General features: G+C 39.0%; 2 protein-coding genes across 3 annotated transcripts; one reads left to right on the top strand and one right to left on the bottom strand.

The window, feature by feature from the left end:
• Window positions 1–112: 112 nt before the first annotated feature.
• LOC114454879 (uncharacterized) lies at window positions 113–10,493 on the top strand. Of its 2 annotated transcripts, XM_028435730.1 has the most exons (11): window positions 113–329; window positions 2,459–2,698; window positions 3,602–3,719; window positions 5,222–5,374; window positions 5,468–5,662; window positions 6,951–7,024; window positions 7,100–7,297; window positions 7,382–7,519; window positions 8,609–8,698; window positions 8,788–8,931; window positions 9,016–10,493. In XM_028435730.1, the coding sequence occupies exons 2-11, from the start codon at window positions 2,459–2,461 to the stop codon at window positions 9,142–9,144; spliced, it is 1,479 nt and encodes a 492-aa protein (XP_028291531.1). In that variant the 5' UTR covers window positions 113–329; the 3' UTR covers window positions 9,145–10,493. The 2 variants fall into 2 exon arrangements, with proteins under 2 accessions (XP_028291531.1, XP_028291532.1); XM_028435731.1 differs by lacking the exons at window positions 5,222–5,374; window positions 5,468–5,662.
• A 396-nt stretch (window positions 10,494–10,889) lies between these two features.
• znf654 (zinc finger protein 654) lies at window positions 10,890–21,145 on the bottom strand. The gene is made up of 11 exons (XM_028435709.1): window positions 21,001–21,145; window positions 19,240–19,385; window positions 18,894–18,975; window positions 18,584–18,719; window positions 17,973–18,175; window positions 17,114–17,250; window positions 16,757–16,898; window positions 14,760–16,193; window positions 13,842–14,656; window positions 12,693–13,726; window positions 10,890–12,598 (listed from the first exon to the last, which is right to left on the bottom strand). Exons 1-11 carry the CDS (start codon window positions 21,124–21,126, stop codon window positions 12,594–12,596), a joined length of 4,260 nt encoding a protein of 1,419 aa, XP_028291510.1. The 5' UTR covers window positions 21,127–21,145; the 3' UTR covers window positions 10,890–12,593.
• Between the last annotated feature and the right edge of the window lie 299 nt (window positions 21,146–21,444).

Here is a 21,444-nt window from a genome sequence, read left to right as displayed (position 1 = left end):
TAATAATGATAATAATGAATATTATTAACACATAATAAAACATAACCTCTTTACTGCGACGTAAAATTTCCGACGTGTGCCTGAACGCATCCAGAGAAAGGCTAGCCTCAGCAGCTAGTGCGGGTTAGCATGGTTAGCATATTGTTAGCCTCCTCTGCTGTGCGGTGATGTATCGTCAGTGCGTCTCTGTGCCTCCACCTGCTAAAAAAGCATCTGCGCTGCTATTAGGGCTGTCTTTTTTGTACTAGAATGGTTTGTTAAAAATACCCGAAGACGAAACGTGTGGTTTATTACTGTACTTTTGTATCAATGAAGTGAAACCCTGAAAGGTAAGGTACTGTTTATTTCTGATTTATTACTACTGTAACTAGCTTAGCTGAACTGCGGTTTAAGCTGTGTGTAAAAATAGGACTAGCCATTTTGAGATCATAGTAGCTGTTTTTACTGTTATATATGTTTTATTACTAAACTATCGTTTAATTCATTACAGCTGGAAATTATTACCATTTATTTATTTATTTTTATTGAAAGTGTCTATTTGTACGGTTACCGAAGTACACGTACGTAACGTTTTAGGGTTAGGTTATAACCCTATATCACAACAATTTTTATTTCACATTCAGGGGGTTCATACAATTAAAAAAAAAAAAAAAAAAATAGTATTTTGATACAATGCAATATTTTTAATACTGTTGTGTTTTTGTCAGTTTTTCTCCCATTGTTTCTGTTGATCATCACTTAGCGTAGAGAGAGTTTGTTTGTCACAAAAGGCACATTGTTAAACTATTTCAGTGGCTATCCGTACGGTTGCCGTATCAATATACCGACATTCTATTCGCACTGCCCCTATTTGGCCAGTTTAGGTCACGTGATAGGTCAGTCATTGGTCAGTTTAGGTCGCGTGACTAAGACGAACCCGAACCCTTACCCTTAACCTAACTCTAACCCTAAAAAATGTTGCGATATTGGGTTATAACCTAATCCTAAACCTAAAACGCTACGTACTTGTACTTCGGTAACCGTACCAATAGCACATGGGGGTTGTCCATACGGCAACCATACCAATAGGCAAATTGTTAAACTATTGTCTGAGAATTTCCTTTGTTGCCCAATTTGCTCAGACAGAACCTCTCTGGTGAAGTAATGTCTGACTAATTATCAATGTTGTGTATCTAATCTCACTTCTACAGTTGATCAAGTTCTACTAAGACATTTGATCCTATTGACAGTGTGTATTGTGACATCAAGGCCATAGCAAACAGTTGGTTAATTTTCCACTGCAATGTTGAAACATTAACCCTCATTGACAGGGTGAACCTTGACTGGTATTGAACACAAAGAAACAAACAGAAAGAAAATAATTGCACCCTTCTATCATATCCAAACCCGCTTTGCAACTTTAACTCTGTCTTTATAGTGCATCTACGGCTTTGTTTGGTCCCTAATATGAATTTTAAAGCTTCGTTAAAACAGAATACATGACCTTTCAAACTTCAGATGTGGTGTTCAAACTTGGACAAAATAGTTGAGGAACAGTTTCTATCCAACTGCTGTCATCATGGTAAATGCCAAAACTTGGTATGCAATAATAATATTATCATCTGTACAGAGCCCCAGAAATGATTTGGTTAAGAAAAAACAACAATTGTGGCCATGAATTAGCTATAACATGCGCAAGAAATAGTAGTTATTAGTAATGCCTTCCTGAACCGTAGAGCAGCTAAAGATACACAATGGACACTGATAGTATGATTGAATTTTATTTTAGGCTCAAGAATGAGCAACAAAGATATTCTGAAAAGAAAGTGTCTTTTGGTACGGTTGCCGTACAAACAACCCCCGGTGCTATTGGTACGGTTACTGAAGTACAAGTACGTAGCGTCTTAGGTTTAGGGTTAGGATTTAGGTTGTAACCCAGTATCACAACAATTTTTAGGGTAAGGGTAAGGTTTAGTCTTAGTCACATGGCCTAAACTGGCCAATGACTGACCTATCATGTGAGCTAAACTGGCCAAATAGGGGCGCTGCGTACAGGATAGAATGTCGGTACATTGATACAGAAACCGTACGGATAGCCACTGCCTTCTGAAAAGCCTGGCAGCAAGGAACCATTAGTTCAAACATGATCAAACACTAATTGTATCAATTCTTTGGGGTTGTCAGAAATTCTTGATATAAACAATGGGATCACGATCCAAAAAACATTGGGAACCGCTGCACTGAATACCGTTTCTTTCCACTTATTTACAAAATAAGACTCTTTAAAATGTGTTATCACTCGTTCATTCCATCATTATGCTCTATAGTCGTTTTTAAATAGTTCTCTAAGCAAAATGTTGTAGTCGGACTAAGGGGGTACTTGGACTCAGAAATAGGAGAAAAGGGGTACTTGAGCTAAAAATGTTTAACTACTGCTCTTATTAATCCCTTGTACCTTCCTTTTCTGTGACTTCTGTAGATGGAGGACTTTGACAGCAATGCGCAGGGTCGGGTGACCGTATACTCCGTTCAGGGCTGTCCACACTGCGTGCAAGCGAAGGCCACGCTGGGACGTTTGGGCGTGTCAGTGTATGACGTGGACATCGGTAGGCATTCAGAGCTGAGGTCCAGGGTGAAGGAGCTGACGGGACGCAGCACCGTCCCTCAGATCTTCTTCAACAGCGTTCATGTCGGGGGTAATGACGATCTGCAGAAACTGGTGAGAAATAAAGCTATCCACATTTTATTTGTAATTTTTTTTTGCTGTAAAGAAGTGGAACAAACTGCCCGCAGAGCTGAAGTCAGCATCCAGTGTGAAAATGTTTTTAAATCAAAGTTAAAGGCACTCTTTTTCTCTACTTTGTATGATTGAGAGGGAGATTTTTGGTCAGGTTGTTGTTGCTTTAATGAGTTTGTTGATTATTTTAAATGTTTTTACTGCTGACTTTAATGTTCTTAATGAATTTTAAGCTGTTGAATGTTTTCTGTTGCACTTTTTGATCCTGTAAAGCACATTGAGTTGCCTTGTATATGAAATGCTTGCTTTGCCCTGCCTAATGTTAGAGAATATTTGCATTTCCTGAAGAAAATGCAAGTGAGGATGCAGGTGCTGGCCTGCGTTGCACTGCATTAGCTTAGCATTTGCTAGCATTAATCAATCAATTAAATAAATCAGTCAATGATAATTTATAAAAAGCACTTTTCATACAAAGATGTAACTCATAGTGCTTTTCCATATTTTAAAATACACCCACCCCGTAAAAACCCTGCCCACCACACACAGACACACAAGTTAAAATATGGACAATGGCATTAGCATTAGCTAGCATTAGCGTTGACTAGCATTAACAGAAGTTAGCATAAGCATAGCATTAACATCAGCCGAAGTTTAGCATTAGCCTAACAATAGCATTAGCCTAGCATTAAGATTAACCTAACAATAGCATTAACCAAGCATTAGCACTAACCCAGCTTTAGCATTGACCTAACAATAGCATTAACCAAGCATTAACATTGGCCTAGTATTAGCAATAGCATTTGCCTAGCAATGGCAATATCTTAGCATTAGCAATATGAATTAACAAAGTTGGCTGAACTCTCTGTTGCTTTCTGATATTTTCAGGCACCAAACGAGTTGGCGAGGTTGGTGAATATGGTGAAGGAGGAGCCTCTTCCAGCGGACGCTCCACCGTTACCAAACAGGAACCAATCAGAGGACACAGGTGGAGAGAATGATGGAGGTGAGCTCACTTTGTTGAATCACTGCGTAGTTATTCACATTGTGTTGAAATGTAATTACAGAGTCCCTGCTAGTCCTAGGAATTAGATAAACATCTGCTCCATCACAACATGAAATAAAACACAGCAGGGGAAACCTTTACAGTGCTGGATAATGTTTTTAGTACAAAAGTCACTTTGGGCCTCTGACTTGGAGATGATCCAAGAAGATGATAAGCGATTATGAAATAGTGTCAACAGATGTGGTATGTTTATGCAACAGCAGATGTGTGTGTGTGTGTGTGTGTGCGTGTGCGTGTGCGTGTGTACTCATCTCCTGTTGGCAACACTGACAGTTGATGAAGGAAACTCAATACTCAGGGTGAGCTGTGCAGCACCGCCCTCCCCTCGGTTCCTCATTAGGCCAGTTTATTTTCTTCCTCACAGTGTAAACAGTCGTTTCCCCAAGAGGGAAACAGACAGAATTCAAGGTAATAAAAAATGTCTCTGAAGCGTTATCTTCAGTTGATCACAACAAGATTTTGGAGTGGTCTTTTGGCTTTTCCAGGTTTTCTTTTCTTTTCCATTTATGATGTATTGGAGGATGTCAAAGAAACTCTGGCAGGGGATGTATTTAAAATGCTTTGTCATCCTGAATACCAATTAGTTCCCATTTCATAATAGGAGCCTTCGAAGTTGTCCAATAGTTCACAGATCGTTCAACCAGGACTTTTTGTCTTTTCTCATGTTTGTCATGAACAATTGTAAAAACATTTAGTAACCCCAGTTAGTGTTATTAGTTCTTCCTTCCTGGTTGTCATTCTTGCAGATGTTATCAAGCAGAAAGTGTACAGGTTTTTTACAGAATTGTTTATATATAAGTTAAAGCTGCAGTATGTAAGTTTTTTTTTTTTTTTTTTTTTTTTGCTTCATAATCATCTTTGAGTATATTGTAATCCAAAGTGTTCTGATAGGACAATGCACTTTTACACCTTCTCTTGGCTATATATATATATATATATATATATATGAGGTTTAGAACATTCCAACAGGAGAAGTCTCCATCGCGGCGTTAGACACAGCGGTTACATGGCAAAGCAAGTGGAAAAAGGAAGACCGATGTGGATACGCAACAATCTAAAGTTCCAAACATACTCTGGCTGAAGAGACTGCACGGAGGTCTGCTTTGAGTTTGTGTGGTCCTCTGTGACTGCGCACGGTCTGCCCCACTGGTTTCAGAGTGATAACAGAAAAGAGAAGCTTCACGAGGATAACGGTAAGGGACAATTGGTTTTGAAACAGGGAGGGGATGGTGGAACATGGTTGTTTCTATAGAAGTCTCACAATTCTACATACTGCAGCTTTAACTCAGTGTTTGCTCCTAAAATGGTTCGTTTTCTGACCCAGCTGCTAGCAGACAGATTGGTGGCTACGTTGTAGCTGCTTCTCTCCATCATGTGTTTGTTTCAAACTTGTGTTCCTTTGTGTTGTTTCTTCATGTGGGGTTTTGGGATGATCCGCACAGAGTTTAGCTGTGAGAAAGATGAGTTGGCAGACCTGGTAGAGGACCTGAAACGTGCCAGTGTAATTTGCAGTCAAAGGAGAGGACTGACTTCATACAAAAAGTGCTTCTCAGCAGGCCAGCTGCTGGACTGGCTGCACAGAGAGAAGGGTTTGGGTAAGTAAAAGGCTGTGGATGGATGCGTCCGGTTCCGCTCATTTCTCTGAGCCATCATAACACTCTGAAGACATTGAGCTCTGTGTGTGCCAGCCAGGGCTGAGGCCTGTGACACGGGCCGGGCACTGTTGCAGAAGAAGTACATGGTGTGTGTGCATGGCGGCGGGCAGCAGGGCGGCTCGTTTGCTGAGGGAAAAGATGCCGAGGACACACTGTACAGGCTGCTGGAAGACGACCCCAACTCAGCGCTCAACGCAGGACAAACAGCCACGTGCAGTCCCATCCCTGGTAGGTTAGGAGCTCCAGAGCAGATTTGGAACACCACGCTGAGCTCGTCCTGGCTGCTGGCTTGGTGTTTGCTCCTCGGGTCAATGAAGAATGTGGTGCACAGATTAAAGCAGGGCTCCTTCCTCAGTGTGATAACCACTACTAACTAATAATAATCAGAGTTTGACATCAGTAGTTGTAGTTCTAAGATTGCATTCCTACGGGTGAAAACTGATTTAAAATGGAAATTCCATCATACACACAATCTTGCTCTTTGGTGCTTGGTTTGCTATGCTACATCTATGTTTATTTCTTCTTCGGTGGTGGTGTCGATGGATGCCTCTTTACATTATGTCTCGAGCTGAATGTTGTGTATTTCTAAATGCTTGCACCTGTTTATATGTTGGTTGCTGCTGGTTGTGCTTTTCATCTCTAAACAATCTAACTTAGTGTTTTCTAAAAGTGTCTAACAGTTTTTAATATTTCTTATATTGAATTTTGTGTACGCCGTCTTAAAAGGTGCTGGAGACGATATTTTTCTTAATCAGATAAAGACAGTGTAGGCCTCAGATCAATACATTTAAGATTTGCTTTGAAAAAAGATGTAAATGGTTGAAATTGCTGCTCCAAAATGTACTTTGATCTCCACTGTAAACACACCGTTTATTGAAATTATTGAAAATGTTTTGCGCATTGCATTGTGGAATGTGGATTCTCGTAGACAGATGAATAGAAGTGTTTTTACTTTACATGATTTCTTGTGTTTGCCCCCAAAAACTCTGCCAAAATGAGTTTCTAACACATTTCTGGCCAAAATTGAATGTCTGGCGGAGTGAGTGGACATCACTGGGAATACTGGGACCAAACTAGAATAAAAATTGAGTAAAAACTAATCATTGTCCTTCTTGTGTGGTGAATAAACTCAAGAAATCACAGAAAGAATGAAAGAAAAACACTTATATGTATCCATTTATGGGACTCAACATCCCACAATGCAGTGCACGAAACTCTTCCGACAAACAGTGTTTACAATGGAGATCAAACAAACTTTCAATCGGCAATTTTATTCTTTTTCATCTTGATTTATTGATCTATGAGGCCTACTCTATGTCTTTAACTGAGTCAGAACTCCTAAGTTATTTAAGTGTTTGGCAAACACGATTAAGTTACCATAAAAATGAACACTTTTTTCCCCAGGTACCGGTAGTCGTTGATTAAGTAGTTCTGACCTGTGTTCATTCTACACTTTATGCATTGGTGGCTTTAAACCTCATTATAAACAATATGTTTCTCTCTTTTTGTTTTCTAGCTGCTCAGATTTCGCTGCTTCTACGCGACATGGTTTTAAAATTGTTCTCTGAACATCTCTCAGCCGATGGCAAGGTAACATCCATGGTTTTCTGCGTGAGCTTTGGGCGTCTTTAATGTCGCGTGTTGGGGTTTCCTTTTATCTATCAGTCTGTGGACTACAAAGGCATGTCTGCCGACCCTGTGTTTGAGCGTTACTGTGAGCTAGCCATTCAGCTGCAGCGGGTGGAGCTGCTGTCGCTGGGCCGCGAGGAGAAGCTGGCATTCTTCATCAACATCTACAATGCCTTAGTCATCCATGGGTATCTACGCCTGGGGGCGCCCACCAACATCTGGCAGAGATACAGGGTAGATTACACAGCTTCACTGGAACACCAGCATGGCTTTGTGTTCTGCTACAACATCCCATCATCCTGCTTTCATTTGTTTCAGTTCTTCAATTATGTGAGCTACCTGATTGGTGGAGAAGTGTTCACTCTCCAGGACATCGAGAATGGCGTCCTGCGAGGAAACAGGAAGGGCATCGCACAGCTTCGACGACCTTTCTCCAAAACAGACCCTCGACTTCAGGTACAAAAACACACTGTAAAACAAGCGTGCTGGAGTCCAGTCCTGGAGAGCTCCTATACTGCATGTTTCAGACGTCTCCCTGCTCTCTGTGTTTGAAATGGCATACTAACGTACTAATCATACTAAGTCTGACATTAGATAGTATGAAAAAATTGACAACACGAGAAATACTGGGATGTAAACTATATCAGGACATTTTTGAAGTATACATAGTGAGCATACTAGTCATACTCAACCGCCCCATGATGCATTGAGAGCAGAATGTAAAATGGTGCTTGGACCGGTGTCATGTACTGAGTTCACATTGTACTGAGATTGTATATGCACATGCGCGCACATGCGTACTACCAAAAAAATTATTTTTGCTAAAAAAAAAAATTCAGTTTTTGTTTATTTTTTGTTTTCAAAGTTTTATTTGTTTATTGGATTATGTTATGGTTATAATCTCAGTACAGAGGTAAACTCAGACCGTGACACCGGCTTCAAGCTAAAAGTCAAACATCCCCCTTTTCAACACAAAAGCATCTCTTCTCGTCTCCCATTAGTTTTTAACACTTTTGTAAATAGGGCTCTTGTTTTGAAGTTAACAGGAAGTTTGGTCAGTAGCACAATGGCGGATCTCTGAAATGTGTTTCTGTGAGTTTTATGGATCAAATGAGCACATGTTGATGTTCTACGTGGTCACTTTCTTGCTTAAAATGCTTTCAGAACTTTCAAAGGGGGATAATTAATGGAGATATTTAGCCTCAGTGTGCTTCAGGTTGTCATAGTAGGTTCCAAATGCATCTTGGGAAACTTGGGAGTATACCTCAGTGAGAACGCTCTCATCCTAATCATACGAATAGTATATGGTAGACATTACTGTATATACTCATTGAAGGTGTAGTACGTTGGTTGGTATGCTATTTCTAACACAGCCGGTGTCCTCATGCAGAGCTAGAGAAAGCCTAATAATGTGCTACCCCTTTAACATGCAGGACAGAGGCTCTCCAGGACTAAACTTTGGCCCCTCAGCTGTGAAATCTCAGCAAAACTCACTCACTAGCGTTAATTTGTAAACTCACTGTCCCTTTCCATGTTGTCCACTAGATGGCTCTGCCTGATGCTGAACCTCTTATTCACTTTGCCTTGAACTGTGGTGCAAAGGGCTGCCCTCCCATTAAAACCTACACTCCACAGGTGAGCAGCTTACACACAAGGCTCACCTTTTAACTGGATTTTAGGAATAAATGCAGATGTTTTAATGAGTATTTATTTATCTTGATCAGGACATCGACAACCAGCTGCGCACTGCAGCGGAGGCTTTCCTGGAGAATGACGATGCCTGTGTGGTGGATTCTGGGAAAAGTGAAGTGCGACTCAGTCAGATCTTTAAATGGTACAAGGGTGACTTTGGTGGTACTGATGACAAGGTAGTTTTCATTTTTTAATAATATTTTTTGCGTGTGATAAAAACAGTGTATAAACTGTTTTCTGTTGTTTTGGTTTTTTAATAGTTGCTGAAATGGGTGCTGGACCACATGGGTAACTCCCCAAAGAAGACCAGCCTTCAGGGCGTCCTTTCTGCTGGGAAGACTAAAGTCAGCTTTCTCCCTTATGACTGGAGCTCTAACAGCAGCCACTGAGAACTGAAACGCAAACACACACATTCTGTTTGAATATCTCCACTTTATTTGAAGCTATGCTTGCAGGTTAAAGGAATCAGTCCGACGGGGCCGCACTCGTGCAAGGGCTCTTTTGCACTATAAGGTCTAATCTTGCCTCTGGTGAAGGTCTTGCATGAGTTTTTAAAGTATTTCCTTTTTTTAAAAAAATCAGATTTACGTTTGCTGTGTTAAGTTTTATTGGTTATAAGTGAGGAAAAAAGTAGCAACATTTGCACACCAAATCTCAGCTTCATTGATAGCCTGTAACTGATTGCCCAGGAATTATATTCGGGTCATAAAGTCAGTGTCGGGATCTCAGGATTCATGGATGTTCAGATCTGTTCAGTTGACTGTTTAACTTTAAAGTTAAACGCAGCAGATCTCAGCCTGTGACGGATCTCTTTACAAACGTGATCTGCTTATTTGCAAATGTGATAAAAGGATGCTTAGAAAATGTCATAGACTTGAAACTTTGAGCACAGATAACCACTCTACCATCCTATCCAGGTCTTCCACTGAAAATTAGATTATTCCAGCACAGTTATTTATGAAAAAAAAAATATATATATGTATTTAAAACAAGATAAAAATAACAGAAGGACAGCCGTTCGGGGTGCACTTTGACACTTTGCATGTGTATTGCATATATAACTTCTAAACTTGGTAGAAAAAATGTTATAATGTTTTTATGTGCTGCAAATAGGGAACTTTTCAATCCAGCATGTTCAAGGAATACGATAACGAGTGTCTAGATTTTTCAATATTGAGTCATGGTTTATAACATGGTCGATATCACAAGTTTAAGCTCGGACCTAAAAATGTTTACAAAACATTTGTACATTAAAAACAAGCAATACTGGTCATCAACCTGGCCATTATACATTCACATCTCACTGTGTTCAACTGTTAAGTGTTGGTTTGAATGAAGGATTGTCATTGCATTTAGGAAACATTGTCCAACATTTTTCATGGTTGTTTGAAGTCGTGTTTTTGGTTGATAGCGTCATATTTGATGCGTCTGGATTCTGCACACGTTCCATCATACATTTCTACAGCACCAAAGCAAGCCGTTACTTTAGCATGGAGCTGCATGAGACACAGAAAAACACATGCACGCACGAGGATCTCAAGTGTCACTTACACCTGATCTCAATTGTACAATTTGAGCCATTTAACAAATCCCCTTAAATAACTCAATGAGGAGGTGTAACTTAACCTCACATCAGGTAAAGTGGATGCAAAAAGATGTTTGTTTTTTAAAAACTGCTGTTGTCAGTTTTATCTTTTCTGCAACGAAGCAATATGAAAAGTAAATATGCAATGCTGAACTACTGAATTCAAGGTCTGTTTCTTTTTCTATTACCTATGTTGTTTGCTGTGTGTGTGACATTTGTAATGGATTACTGCTGGTACCACATTGTCTAAACTTAGGAGTTTTTAAAGATGGTGTAGTTTGGCCAAAAATTGAGAAAAAGTGCCAAATTTGGACCGCTAAATTCAAAATTGCAGGCTTCCTGTTGAATTTAGGCTGTAGGTGCAAATTATATTTTTGCTAGTCACGGTCTTGCTTACAAGTCAAAATAGGAAGAAAACAATGTGGCCCTTGACTTGGCAACCACTGACATAATGTGGCCCCTGGGCAAGTTATTAGGGAACCTTGGTCTAAAGTCTTGTGACTCTTTGAGATGAGAAGTAAAGACAATGGATGGATGGAGGCATGAATGCATAATTACTGAATTGTTTATTGAAACAAAACATTTTTCTTTAAGAAAAATAGATAAAGAAGCCTTATATTTACAAATCAAATCTATTTACATCTGTACAAATAAATAATGTTCACAGTTTAATATAAACAATGGACATTACAAAGTTATCAATGAGCTGAAAACCTTTAAAATAACTCATGTAAAGCACATAATAGTATAATGGAAGCTGACTTTATACTACAGAATCAAATATTTAATCATCTGTCAGTTTGAACACTGGTTCAGGGTTGGCAGTCATAGGATTCAAATTGAATCATTAACAAACAAATTCATTTGGCACACGATTTGGTCAAAGCTGATATCAAACATGATACTGACAGCATCTAGCTCCTCATTCACCTCTGAAAATTATTACTACAACATAGTGAAACCATTTAGAAATAATTGTATTTCATATAGGTCCTTACTATGCCTGTTTTTCATTGGTTAGACTTATCTACTGATAACAAAAAAACAACCCTTTTCTCATGATACCACACACAAATTAAAATGATCTTGTGCCTATTGAAAACTGTCAAACTTTTATAAACTAGAACTACTATTTTAATGTAAAAAGGAATCACCAAGCTTCAAATTGACCCAATTCAAGACAAAGAGGTGGACATGAGCTAGTAGAGGCATTTATAAATTCATACCCAATATTGCTGCTTATTTTTTTAGTTAAATGCTACGAGGTCATTTAAGTTGTGCTCAAATGTTTCCACTTCAAAACTGGTCAAAAATGTACCCTGAACATCCTGAACTTCCTAATTTAATTATATCTATTTTTTTTTACATATGTTGCCAAACACAAGTCATTTTATGATGCCCACATCAAATTCCAAGTAATATTTAAACAAATAAAAACAAACCACTTCCATACGAGCAAGCATATGTGCAACACTTCCTTATGACTGAAAGAAACCTCAAGCATAAGCAGACGGCAGAGATCGCCATCTGCCATGTCCATTACTGTTCAATGGAAAGGAAGGATAGCCCTGAATCTAATTTAAATTAAAAAAAAATGTTTATCAATCCACGCAAGCCTTACTTTAAATAACATTATTTCAACATTTTGCAAATGCAAACTTGTGAGCACAACTAAGTCGTAATCTTGCCTCTGGAATTTGTATGTCTCAAAGCTAAAGCAGTTTCTTTGAACAGTTTTTTAATGATGCATGATTAACAGAATAACCAGTGTGTGTGTGTGAAGCTGTTACACACACACTCCCAGTTTCAATATCTTGGCTTCCCAAACCTTTTGTGGTAAACCAGTTCCTAATGGAACCCAGTGGGTTCCAGTTATCTATCTTATGAGATTATGAAGTGTCAGTTTAGGTTAAGGTAGACTCTGTGTCAAAGTAATATAACAATACAGCACGTTAATATCTTTATAACTGGTGTGTGATGGCAACTGAGTGTTTGTGTGGATGCACCAAACCTTTATTACACAGATATTGGCCAAATCAGACTGGAGGGTGATTCTTCTCATGCGGCGCCGGCTACAGATGATGATTGACAGTCGATGGGCTTTGGGAAAGAGAATTTCCTACTCGACTCCGAAGGGCAATCCAAATAGTCAGGCAACCTCATTCGTCTCCACTTGACAGATCGAAATAGAAGAAAGAAGCAGCAGCTCCAGTTCAGTCAAACCGACCGATCCATCTGCAACTTCCCCTTTTATCAGCCTAGGAAATGCAGATCAAAAGTTAGTGATGGTTCACATTTGGACACTTATGACGTATAATAGCTCGACGTTTTTTTCTAAATCAGACTACTTACTTTCATCGTCTGAGTCAAAGCCAAAGAGTGAGGAGCAGGTGTTGAGGGCTTGGTGTTTCTGTAAGTCTTCTAAGGTGCTGAAGGAGGAAAGACATTTGTCACAGCGATGTCGAACCTTTTGCTCAGGGACCACGTCTTTAGCCGGCTCCTCTTTCACCGGCTCAGGCTCTTTCTTGTTCTTCTGAGTCCAGTGAAGGTACTTTTTCGGGGGGGACTCTTCAGTGAGCCGCCTCTTACGCATGGAAAGCAGGGACTCGTTAAGGTAAGAGGAGGCCGGAGGCCGCATGAACGGCCCTTTTACCCGACCTCCGTAGTTGGAATTTTCGGGCTTGAAAGACTTGTGCTCTGAGATGTTCGCCTCCACGATCTTTGCATTTATTTCCCCAAACATACCAGTCGAATCCGAAAGTGAGATATCAATTAATTCTCCTTCATCCGCTGATTTAGTTAGAGTATCCTTACACGCTTTCTTACTATGAGTGGACACAGATGGATCTGTAGAATTTATTTTCTCACCTTCAATCCCATTGAGGATGTTACTATTGTCCATAATATCTAAAGAAGTCTGTACACAGTTATCCGGTGTAGCAATGGTTTCACTGACATCAGAAGTGCTAACTTCAGACGCCTCTGTTTTGTTCATTTCCTGTGAAGCCTGAAAGTTACTCACTTCACACAGAGTTGGACTGTCCTTCTCTTTTTTATTTTTAAGCCACACCTCCTCCACCTTCACCTTCTGCTTCCATGGAGCTTCATCGGTTTGATTGCTCTGTCTGCCCTCAAGCTCATTCCTCTTAGGAACTGGGATATAATGTCTCCATTCATGGTCGTGCAGACTCTGAATATTTGGGAATAGCTTCTCACAAGCTGTAAAAAGACACTGAGGGGTCAGGGGTTGATGGGTATGTATGTGGTCCTTTAATTCATGGTGTGTCAAGAACCGCAGGTTACACTCAAAGTGGTAACAAAAATATCGTGGCGGAGAACCGTGGAGCTTCATGTGGTCCTTGTAATGCTGGAGAAACTGGATTTTTCTGTTAAAAAAGAAAAGAAGAAAACACATTGGTATTGTACTTCTTCTACTGCAATATGGTGAAAGAACACAATGACAATAATGCATGGAAAACTAATCGTGGCTGTGGTGGATACCTGGGGCAGAAGGTGCACTTGTGTTTGTCCAAAACAAAAGTCTTCTCCAGCACCTTCTCATCATCGATGTGGCATTTCAGAGCGTGTTTCGTCAGATTGCCGCTTGGCTTTATGAACAATTTATCACAGGACTCTGAAGGGCACAAGTAAAACATCATATCCACACTGTGGCCGTTTTCTCCCGCTGGTAGATCTCCTCCGTCTTCTTCCTCCATCCCTGTTGGATGTTTGACGATCAACAAGTCGTCTTTTATGACAAACTGCTCATTTTTTAGATCTAAAGGCTTGGATGTATTTGTGTCAGACTCTTTATGTCTTTTGTGGGAGACTGACGTCTTTCTGATGAGGTGACGGGCGTTTCTGACGATTCGTTCTTCTCTGCTGAGGGATGCGACTTGTACTTTACCCCGGGGTTTCTGCTCCGGGTTTTGGTCGTTTGAAACAGAGATTTGAGTTTCCTTATGAGTCTCAGATGAACTTTGCACACACTTTGCTAACTTTGTGCACACTTTTTGCACGCTCTTCTTTGGTGCCAGTGTGCACGCCTCGCATTGCTTCCGATCATGCGGTATCTCCTTGCACATTGTATTAATGTGCTCCAGAATATGCTTCTTCGCAACGGCAAACTGATTGAAGCACTTCTCACATAAAATGCAACGGTGTTTCTTGCTCCGAAGATTCCGAAGATGCGCGAGAGCATGCCTCAAAACATTCAGGCCTTTATAGTCTTTGTGGCAGAAGTTGCAGTGGTGCCAGATGTGGCCGTATTTTTGAGAACGAAGAACTTTTTCCTTCCATGTTCTCTTGACTTTACCCTGAATAAAACGCGGGAAAGAAAAACTCAATCAACAGAACAAATTGCACATCATGAAACATTAATATTGTGTTTAAATATTTTATCTTGAGATTACTACAAACCTGAGAGTTGGAGATCTCCTCGGTAACCACAGGTTCAGGTTCCTTCGGTGGCTCAGGCTCTGTAGACTCCGGAGGACTTGCATTTTCGGCACTTTTTGATTGAAGAGAGTAACTGTGGAATATCCCGACTGGGCAACCCAGTAGCTCAAAGCTTGGACCCTCAAGCTCAAGATTAGCCTCGTCTGAAGGATCGGCAGCTTGAAGCTCCCGTGGGAACGCCTCAGACGGCTCGGATTTCGAGTGCAATGTTGTTTCCTCGCTGGTTTGCTCATGAAGATCATCATCACGTAATAATGTAGTGTGATCTATGTTTTCCTCTCCTTCATTGCCCTGGGTCTGTTGAATCTTCCCCTGAGAATGCTTGTCTTGGAGTTGATTTTGCAGGTGATACAAACCTGGCTCCTCTACATCAGCTGTGGTCCTATAACCACACTCCTCTTTGCTCAGATATATTTCATTATCAGGATATGACAGCTCCAGTTTAGATAAAGGTTTTCTTCCTCGTTTTTTCTGAATACCATTGGTCAAGTTCTTTTCTTTCTTGTTTTGTACTTTTACTTGTACTTGTACTTGGTCCAGCCGAGACACACCCTGAAACCATCTCTTCTGACCTTTCCTTTTAAAAATTTGGCTCTTGACGCATCTGGACAGACATTCCCTTTTGTTGTTTAAGGAGAGCTTTGTCCCAGAATTGTCTAAGTGACTGTGATTTCGTCTGAGCGAGTACACAGGCTTGTTGGCCAAAGACGAGGTGGTTTTGATTTCATATATGACTTCTGGATCGTCACTGTGCTCAAGCTCCTCATAAGATATTGATCTCTTTCTCCTTCGCAACTTTTTGCTCAAATTTCTCGTCAACAGAGAAGCCTTTGGAGTCGGTGATGTCGACTTTGTCTCCATTTCACTTTGTTTCTCTCCTTGAATTTTGGTTTGAGCATCCGTCTGCTGGCACGTATTGACACTTTGAATACAAAAATCATTCACACAGGTACTCAAAAGCTCCTCATTGCGTCGCTTCTCCTCTTCCTCTTTCATCTCATTGAGAACGACAGCCTTCATCACCGTGTCGTGCATCAACTCTAAGCAGTGAGTTCTGAGGGTCAGGAGGTTCCAAAACTCAGGGTCAAAGCACAAGCGCTCCTTCAGCATCTGCACGATGTGAAAGCGCACACAGGTCCGTACGGGACTGTTGTGTGGGTGCGGCTCCTGGTCGGGATGCTTATAAAGGAGGCAGACTGTGCGGTAGGCCTCCAGGCTTCGCTCCTGGCAGAAGACGAGCAGCGCACACGCTCGACAGATCTCCAGGTCGTGAGGCAACAGGAAGGCAATGGTCTTGCAGACCAGAGACTGGGTTAGTGCGTCCGCCTGGTTGTCACACAGTTGCAGAGCCCTCGCACAAAGCTCCACACAAACCTGGACTCCATCACTACCAAGCTATTCAGATGGGGAAAAAAGACAAATATTAGTATTTACATTAGATTGAATCTCTGTTGCTTCAAAGAATTTAATCAAAAAATGCAATTCTTTTTATAATGTACATAATATACAAATATTCTAAGTGCCATGAAACACAGCGACTGTGCAAAATGTAAATTATTTCATTCGTTGCTCTTTTAAAAATACATGTTATTTTTTGGCGCTCGAGTCATAAGACCATCGTCTTCTTCTGTTGTGCAATTCTTCTTCACAATGTAAATGGTAAAGTGACACTGCATCCAGCAGTTCATGTCATGGTACTGCAGCAAAAATGAAGCAGAAAGCGGCCACCGGCCTGATTTTATCATGAATTTACAACATTAAACGACGTGTCAACGCAAATTTTTGTAGTCAACATTATCAATTAAGTTCCTAATCATTTTTGTATTCTTGTATATGATACACACATTGTGGTTGGCACAAATCTCGAGACGGTCTATATATTTAATCTCAAACTCCTCCTATGCTTATGCCCCCTAAAACATGCATTATGAAAATTGTGGAAGCTGTGGAAGTCTTACCTCGGCTGTGACCAGTTTAATAAAAGGAAATATTGCCCTGACATTTGTAGCAGAAGAAGCCAACTTCAGGCATTCAGACAGGAAGCCCTGTCGTGAGGGATGGGCTCGTAGGTATAACCTGCTCCAGACGAACACCAGGTCCCTGCAAGTAGTCAAATTTACCATCAACACACGACCGACAACTTCACAGCAAATATAAAACACCTGAATTATCAGTTTGCAATGATTATCTCTGGGGAAGGAGGTTACATTTCACAATAAAAGAAAATAATGAACTTTTTTTTTCTCTAAAAAGAGAGAAATATAAAAATAAAAAATAATAATGTGGAACAAAGAATTCAATTGTTAAATGCTTACCAAATGTAATACATATCCCCATTTTGTAGCTGCTGGGTGAGGAAGACTTTACACAATGACAGCAAAAGCTCATCCTTTTCAACACTTTCTGTGTTACATATTATCTCCACCGCATCACGTCCATCGATTTCTGCCATCTGAAAACATGGACATAGGATTGCTAAGCTTTAACGCAGAGGTAGGCAACGTTTATCACAGCGGGGCCACAAAAATGTGTTTGTTTGTTTGTTTGATGGGAGGGCCACATGATCAACATTAATGTCAGCATTTAGAAAAACTACCAATCTGAGGGTTAACGCAGGAAAGAAAAATAGTTTTTATAGTTATTTTGGTTGTTTTTCTGTCATTCTGTGTATGTTTGTTGTTTTCTTGCTCAGCATTTCTGTTGTTCATTTCTGTATTTTCCTGTGAAATATGTTTTTGGCAGCCATATTGTGTATTTGTGCTGTAATTTTGTATATTTCTTCTGAGTAATTTTGTGTATTACTGTTGTTGTTTTGTTCATTTTTAAAATAGTTTAATGTGTTTTTAGAGATTTTTCTGTGTTTTTCTCGTCTTGTACTGTATTTTCCTGCAATGTTGTAATTCAGTCTTTTTTAATTTATTTATTTTTTTGTCATTTTGTACACATAAAATTATACCGAGGGCCACATGTGGTCCCAGTGGCGCCAGTTGCCTATTTCTGCCTTAATGCATTGCAGTCTAAATAATATACATTAGCAAATTGGTATTACAAGTACTGATATCACAAGTTGGTGTTCTACTGCTCTGTCACCTATGCAGACAATTTCAATGAAGAAATTAAGTAAATAAATTACATATTGGATGTCTTTAGTCTGCTCGGGCTTCTTACATTTACCTCTTTGTGTAGGTGTTCATGCAGTGAGGCCTTATAGAGACAGGTGAGGTAGGCCTGATGGAAGTACAGATGCTTTCCAGCTTCCGGATTCTCCAAGCAGCTTTTTGAAAGTGCCATCGCCTCCTGCAACTTCTCACAGGCCTGCAAATATCGAACCCGCAGCTCCAAGAACACTGGCGGCTCGGCACCTAAATAGTTTTCAACTTTAAGGGGAAAAAACAAACAAAAAAGGCATGGATTAGTTCAACGCATACGGTCACAATTTTCTTTTACACATCAAAATAATTTGGTATGCAAAATTTAGTTGACTTTATTGTTATTAAAATAACCACAGTAACACAATATGTCATAATCCTTTAACTCTAATAAGTTGGAATGTCAAAAAGCAGAATTTTCAGAAAATAAAATACATTATAATGGAAGTAAGGTTAAAAAACAAAATAAAGAAAAAAGTAAAACTGAATTAACTTTTTTCTCACCTTTTTTCTCACCTAATCATGAGCATTCTTTTTTTTGTGCATTTACAAAATGACATTTTTTCTTATTTTTGTGTAATTATGTGTTCTTTGACCCTACATGATGACATCTAATAACCAAAACTGTAAACGTACCATCGTTTTGAGGAAACTCCACTTCCTTTAGGATTCCCTGCAGCACTGGATTCTCCCATGGACCTCCAGCTTTGATGACCTGTTTGACGTGCTGCAGGGATGAGTTCCTGTGCCTCAGGAGTTGAGCATGGCACCCCTGTAAAATAAATAGTTAGCTTTTTCATCACTAACCACACTAACACATTTATTATTCAAACAAAAAAATAAAACGGGTAGATAAAATGGGTTTATAACTGCAAGATGGTGACTTCAAATTAAAAACAAAGCACAGTAGAATAAAATATAGTTGTGTAAGTGTCGGAAATTGTACCTGAAAAGAATCAAGAATATCTTTCAAAGGCTCTTCCACAAACTCTTCTTTACTGAAAAATAACATAAGTTCGAAGAAGCTCCTGTAAGACAAAAACAGGGCAAAAACATCAAAAAACAGAGCTTAGCGATTTAAGCTTATCAGAGCAAATTCAAAAGTCTCACAGAATTAGACTACTACATTTTTATTGTATGAGATCTTACATTAAAAAAAAAAAAAAAAAAAAAAAAAAAAAAAACACTTTTACTGACATTGTTCTGATCACTCAAAGTGTCACGTCGATGATCAGTTATTTATTGTAATTCTGGTGAATAAACACGTCTGATAACATCTATAACCTACTTACAAAGCCATGCTGCTGAGGACATAGTGGATGTGTTGACAGTCGTCTGGGAAGGCAGCGGTGGCTTTGGTGAAACTGGAGAGTGCGGTCCGTAACACCTTCAGCTGAGGAAGAGGAACATGCCATTGCCCAGTGTACTCCTCAACCAGCTGTGGAGGATAAACATACATTGTTCTGTTAACAGACTGGCAAAAGGGACGTTGTCTGTTAATAGGCTTGAAATGTCTTCCAAAAAATAAATACATAAAGGTTTATATCAAATAAATGTTAAGATATATAATCAATCGCAGAGATGGGCAACTTTATGTCATAGTAGGAGCTACAAAAAAGAAACAGGAAAGAAAAAAAAGGTTTAGTCTGTTTTGTGGTTGGTGGGTTTTTTGGTCTTTTGTACATTTTTAACTAATTTTCTGTGTTTTCATGTTTGTTTTGTGTGTTATTCGACTTGAGTGAATTTTTGGGGTTGTTAAGTGTGGTTTGGAGTTATTTTGTTGTCTGTATATATATTTGTTTTTATACATATTGTGTCCATTTAATTATATTATTCTATTTTTTTTGTCATTTTACCTATTCTATTTTTTTTTTTTTTTTTTTTGTGTGTGTGTATTTGTAGTGAGCTTGTCTTGTTTTTATTAGTAATGTTGTGTATTTTTGGAGTGTTTACTTTGGAGGCTGCACAAAATCAAACAGTCATCTACTATGGCTTAATTTTACAGCTTTTATGAATGAAAAATAAGTATTTTATTCTCGGTTTGATCAATACGGTCAATCGCAGAAATAAATTCCAGTTCGTAACTGTTATATATTGAAACCTGTGTGAAACTTTTCCATCTGCTATATCTGATAAATGAGTCTGGGTTTGGCAGTAGACAAGAAATATATAAATATGCTGACTGTGACTGTGTCAAGGGATACATCATAGAGATGGGTTATTGTTTTGTTTTTAGATTTAGAATTGGGCAAGGTATCTTAAGTCAGACCTTATTATTCAGAAAATCCTTTATTAACAATGTGGGTTAAATTTGGCGAAGAAGAAGAAAAACAATAAAATTAAAAAAATAATAAAGATATACTATCTGATTCCCTGATATTACACAGTTATCAAACAACAATGCCTAATCTTACAACTGTTTTTACTATAAAATTGTAAAGAATTACTTAAATAATCATATATTGGGAACATAATAAATTGCCAGAATACGATAGTAAGAATTTAAGATGATCAGATGCAAATGTTTAATAAAGAAAATGAGGGTGTGTTAGAATTAATGTGTTACATTTGATAATTTTGATGATTTACGTGATCATCCTATATTTAAGCAGTCAAAATACCGAGATATAACAAACTTGACAGAGCCACGGTATTTTTTTGAGTCTTTATTGCTATTTTATTGAATCAATTTTCAACTATTGACCATATGTCTTTAGACTTATTTACTGGTAATGTGTCATCCTGTTTTAGACAACCTGCCTCGTAAGGGTACCCAGAGTTAGCTTACATCTCCAGCTAATAAATAAGTTACTTTCCTATATAAGAGGATATAACAGTTATTATTATACCCGCTTACTAAAAAAACATACAATATCTGTACCATGTGGATTTATTAATTCTGTTTTTTTTTTTCTGGTTTGGCTTATCTGTTGTCCGTATTTCCTCTATAGCTATATAAATAAAGGCTAGTCCAGAAGCTAAGGCTAGCTGGAGGAGCTAGCAGCCTTAGCATAAAAACACTCACTATCTTCAGATAAAACCATAAAACGTACCTCACAGAAACCAGAGCAGTACGCCTTGCTGTTCAAGATTTCCTCGTCGATGCAGTATCTGTCACATAAAGTGTCCAGAGCCAATTCCAGCCCCTCTGTTTCCAAATCACTCTCGTTGTCCGCCATACTGTCTGCTGGATCCAGCGCATAGCCGGTTGCCAGGTTTTTAATATCACGTACTCGCGTCCAATGACCGTGGGATAAAACTGGCAACCTTGAGTCAAGAATAAACTTTTTTTTTCTTTTTTTCTTTTTTTTTTTAAATGAAAATGTTATTATAAAGACTTTTTGTTTGGATGTTTATGCAGTAAAATTTAAGATGCTTATTTATAAAAAAGCTAGTGATATATTGTCCTTACAGACCATACGTTTACACAATAATCATTAGGTATTAAAATCTATTTAAAAACCTAATTTAGAGATGGACAACTTTTATCACAGTGT

The sequence above is a fragment of the Gouania willdenowi genome, chromosome 21 (assembly GCF_900634775.1).
Source record: "Gouania willdenowi chromosome 21, fGouWil2.1, whole genome shotgun sequence".
In the NCBI taxonomy this organism is placed as follows: Eukaryota; Metazoa; Chordata; class Actinopteri; order Blenniiformes; family Gobiesocidae; genus Gouania; species Gouania willdenowi.
The sequence above is the reverse complement of the archived record's forward strand: the minus strand, read 5'-3'. Positions and strand labels throughout refer to the sequence as shown.

What these genes read in the sequence shown, in the direction of transcription:
- LOC114454879 (XM_028435730.1), top strand. Translation starts at nt 2,459, where the DNA reads ATGGAGGACTTTGACAGCAATGCGCAGGGTCGGGTGACCGTATACTCC. An exon ending in AGGTGGAGAGAATGATGGAG is followed by an intron (nt 3,720 to 5,221) that starts GTGAGCTCACTT and finishes TGATCCGCACAG; the next exon opens with AGTTTAGCTGTGAGAAAGAT. An exon ending in CACGTGCAGTCCCATCCCTG is followed by an intron (nt 5,663 to 6,950) that starts GTAGGTTAGGAG and finishes TTTGTTTTCTAG; the next exon opens with CTGCTCAGATTTCGCTGCTT.
- znf654 (XM_028435709.1), bottom strand. Translation starts at nt 21,126, where the DNA reads ATGGCGGACAACGAGAGTGATTTGGAAACAGAGGGGCTGGAATTGGCT. An exon ending in GGGGATATGTATTACATTTG is followed by an intron (nt 16,899 to 17,113) that starts GTAAGCATTTAA and finishes GACTACTTGCAG; the next exon opens with GGACCTGGTGTTCGTCTGGA. An exon ending in AGGAGATCTCCAACTCTCAG is followed by an intron (nt 14,657 to 14,759) that starts GTTTGTAGTAAT and finishes CGTTTTATTCAG; the next exon opens with GGTAAAGTCAAGAGAACATG.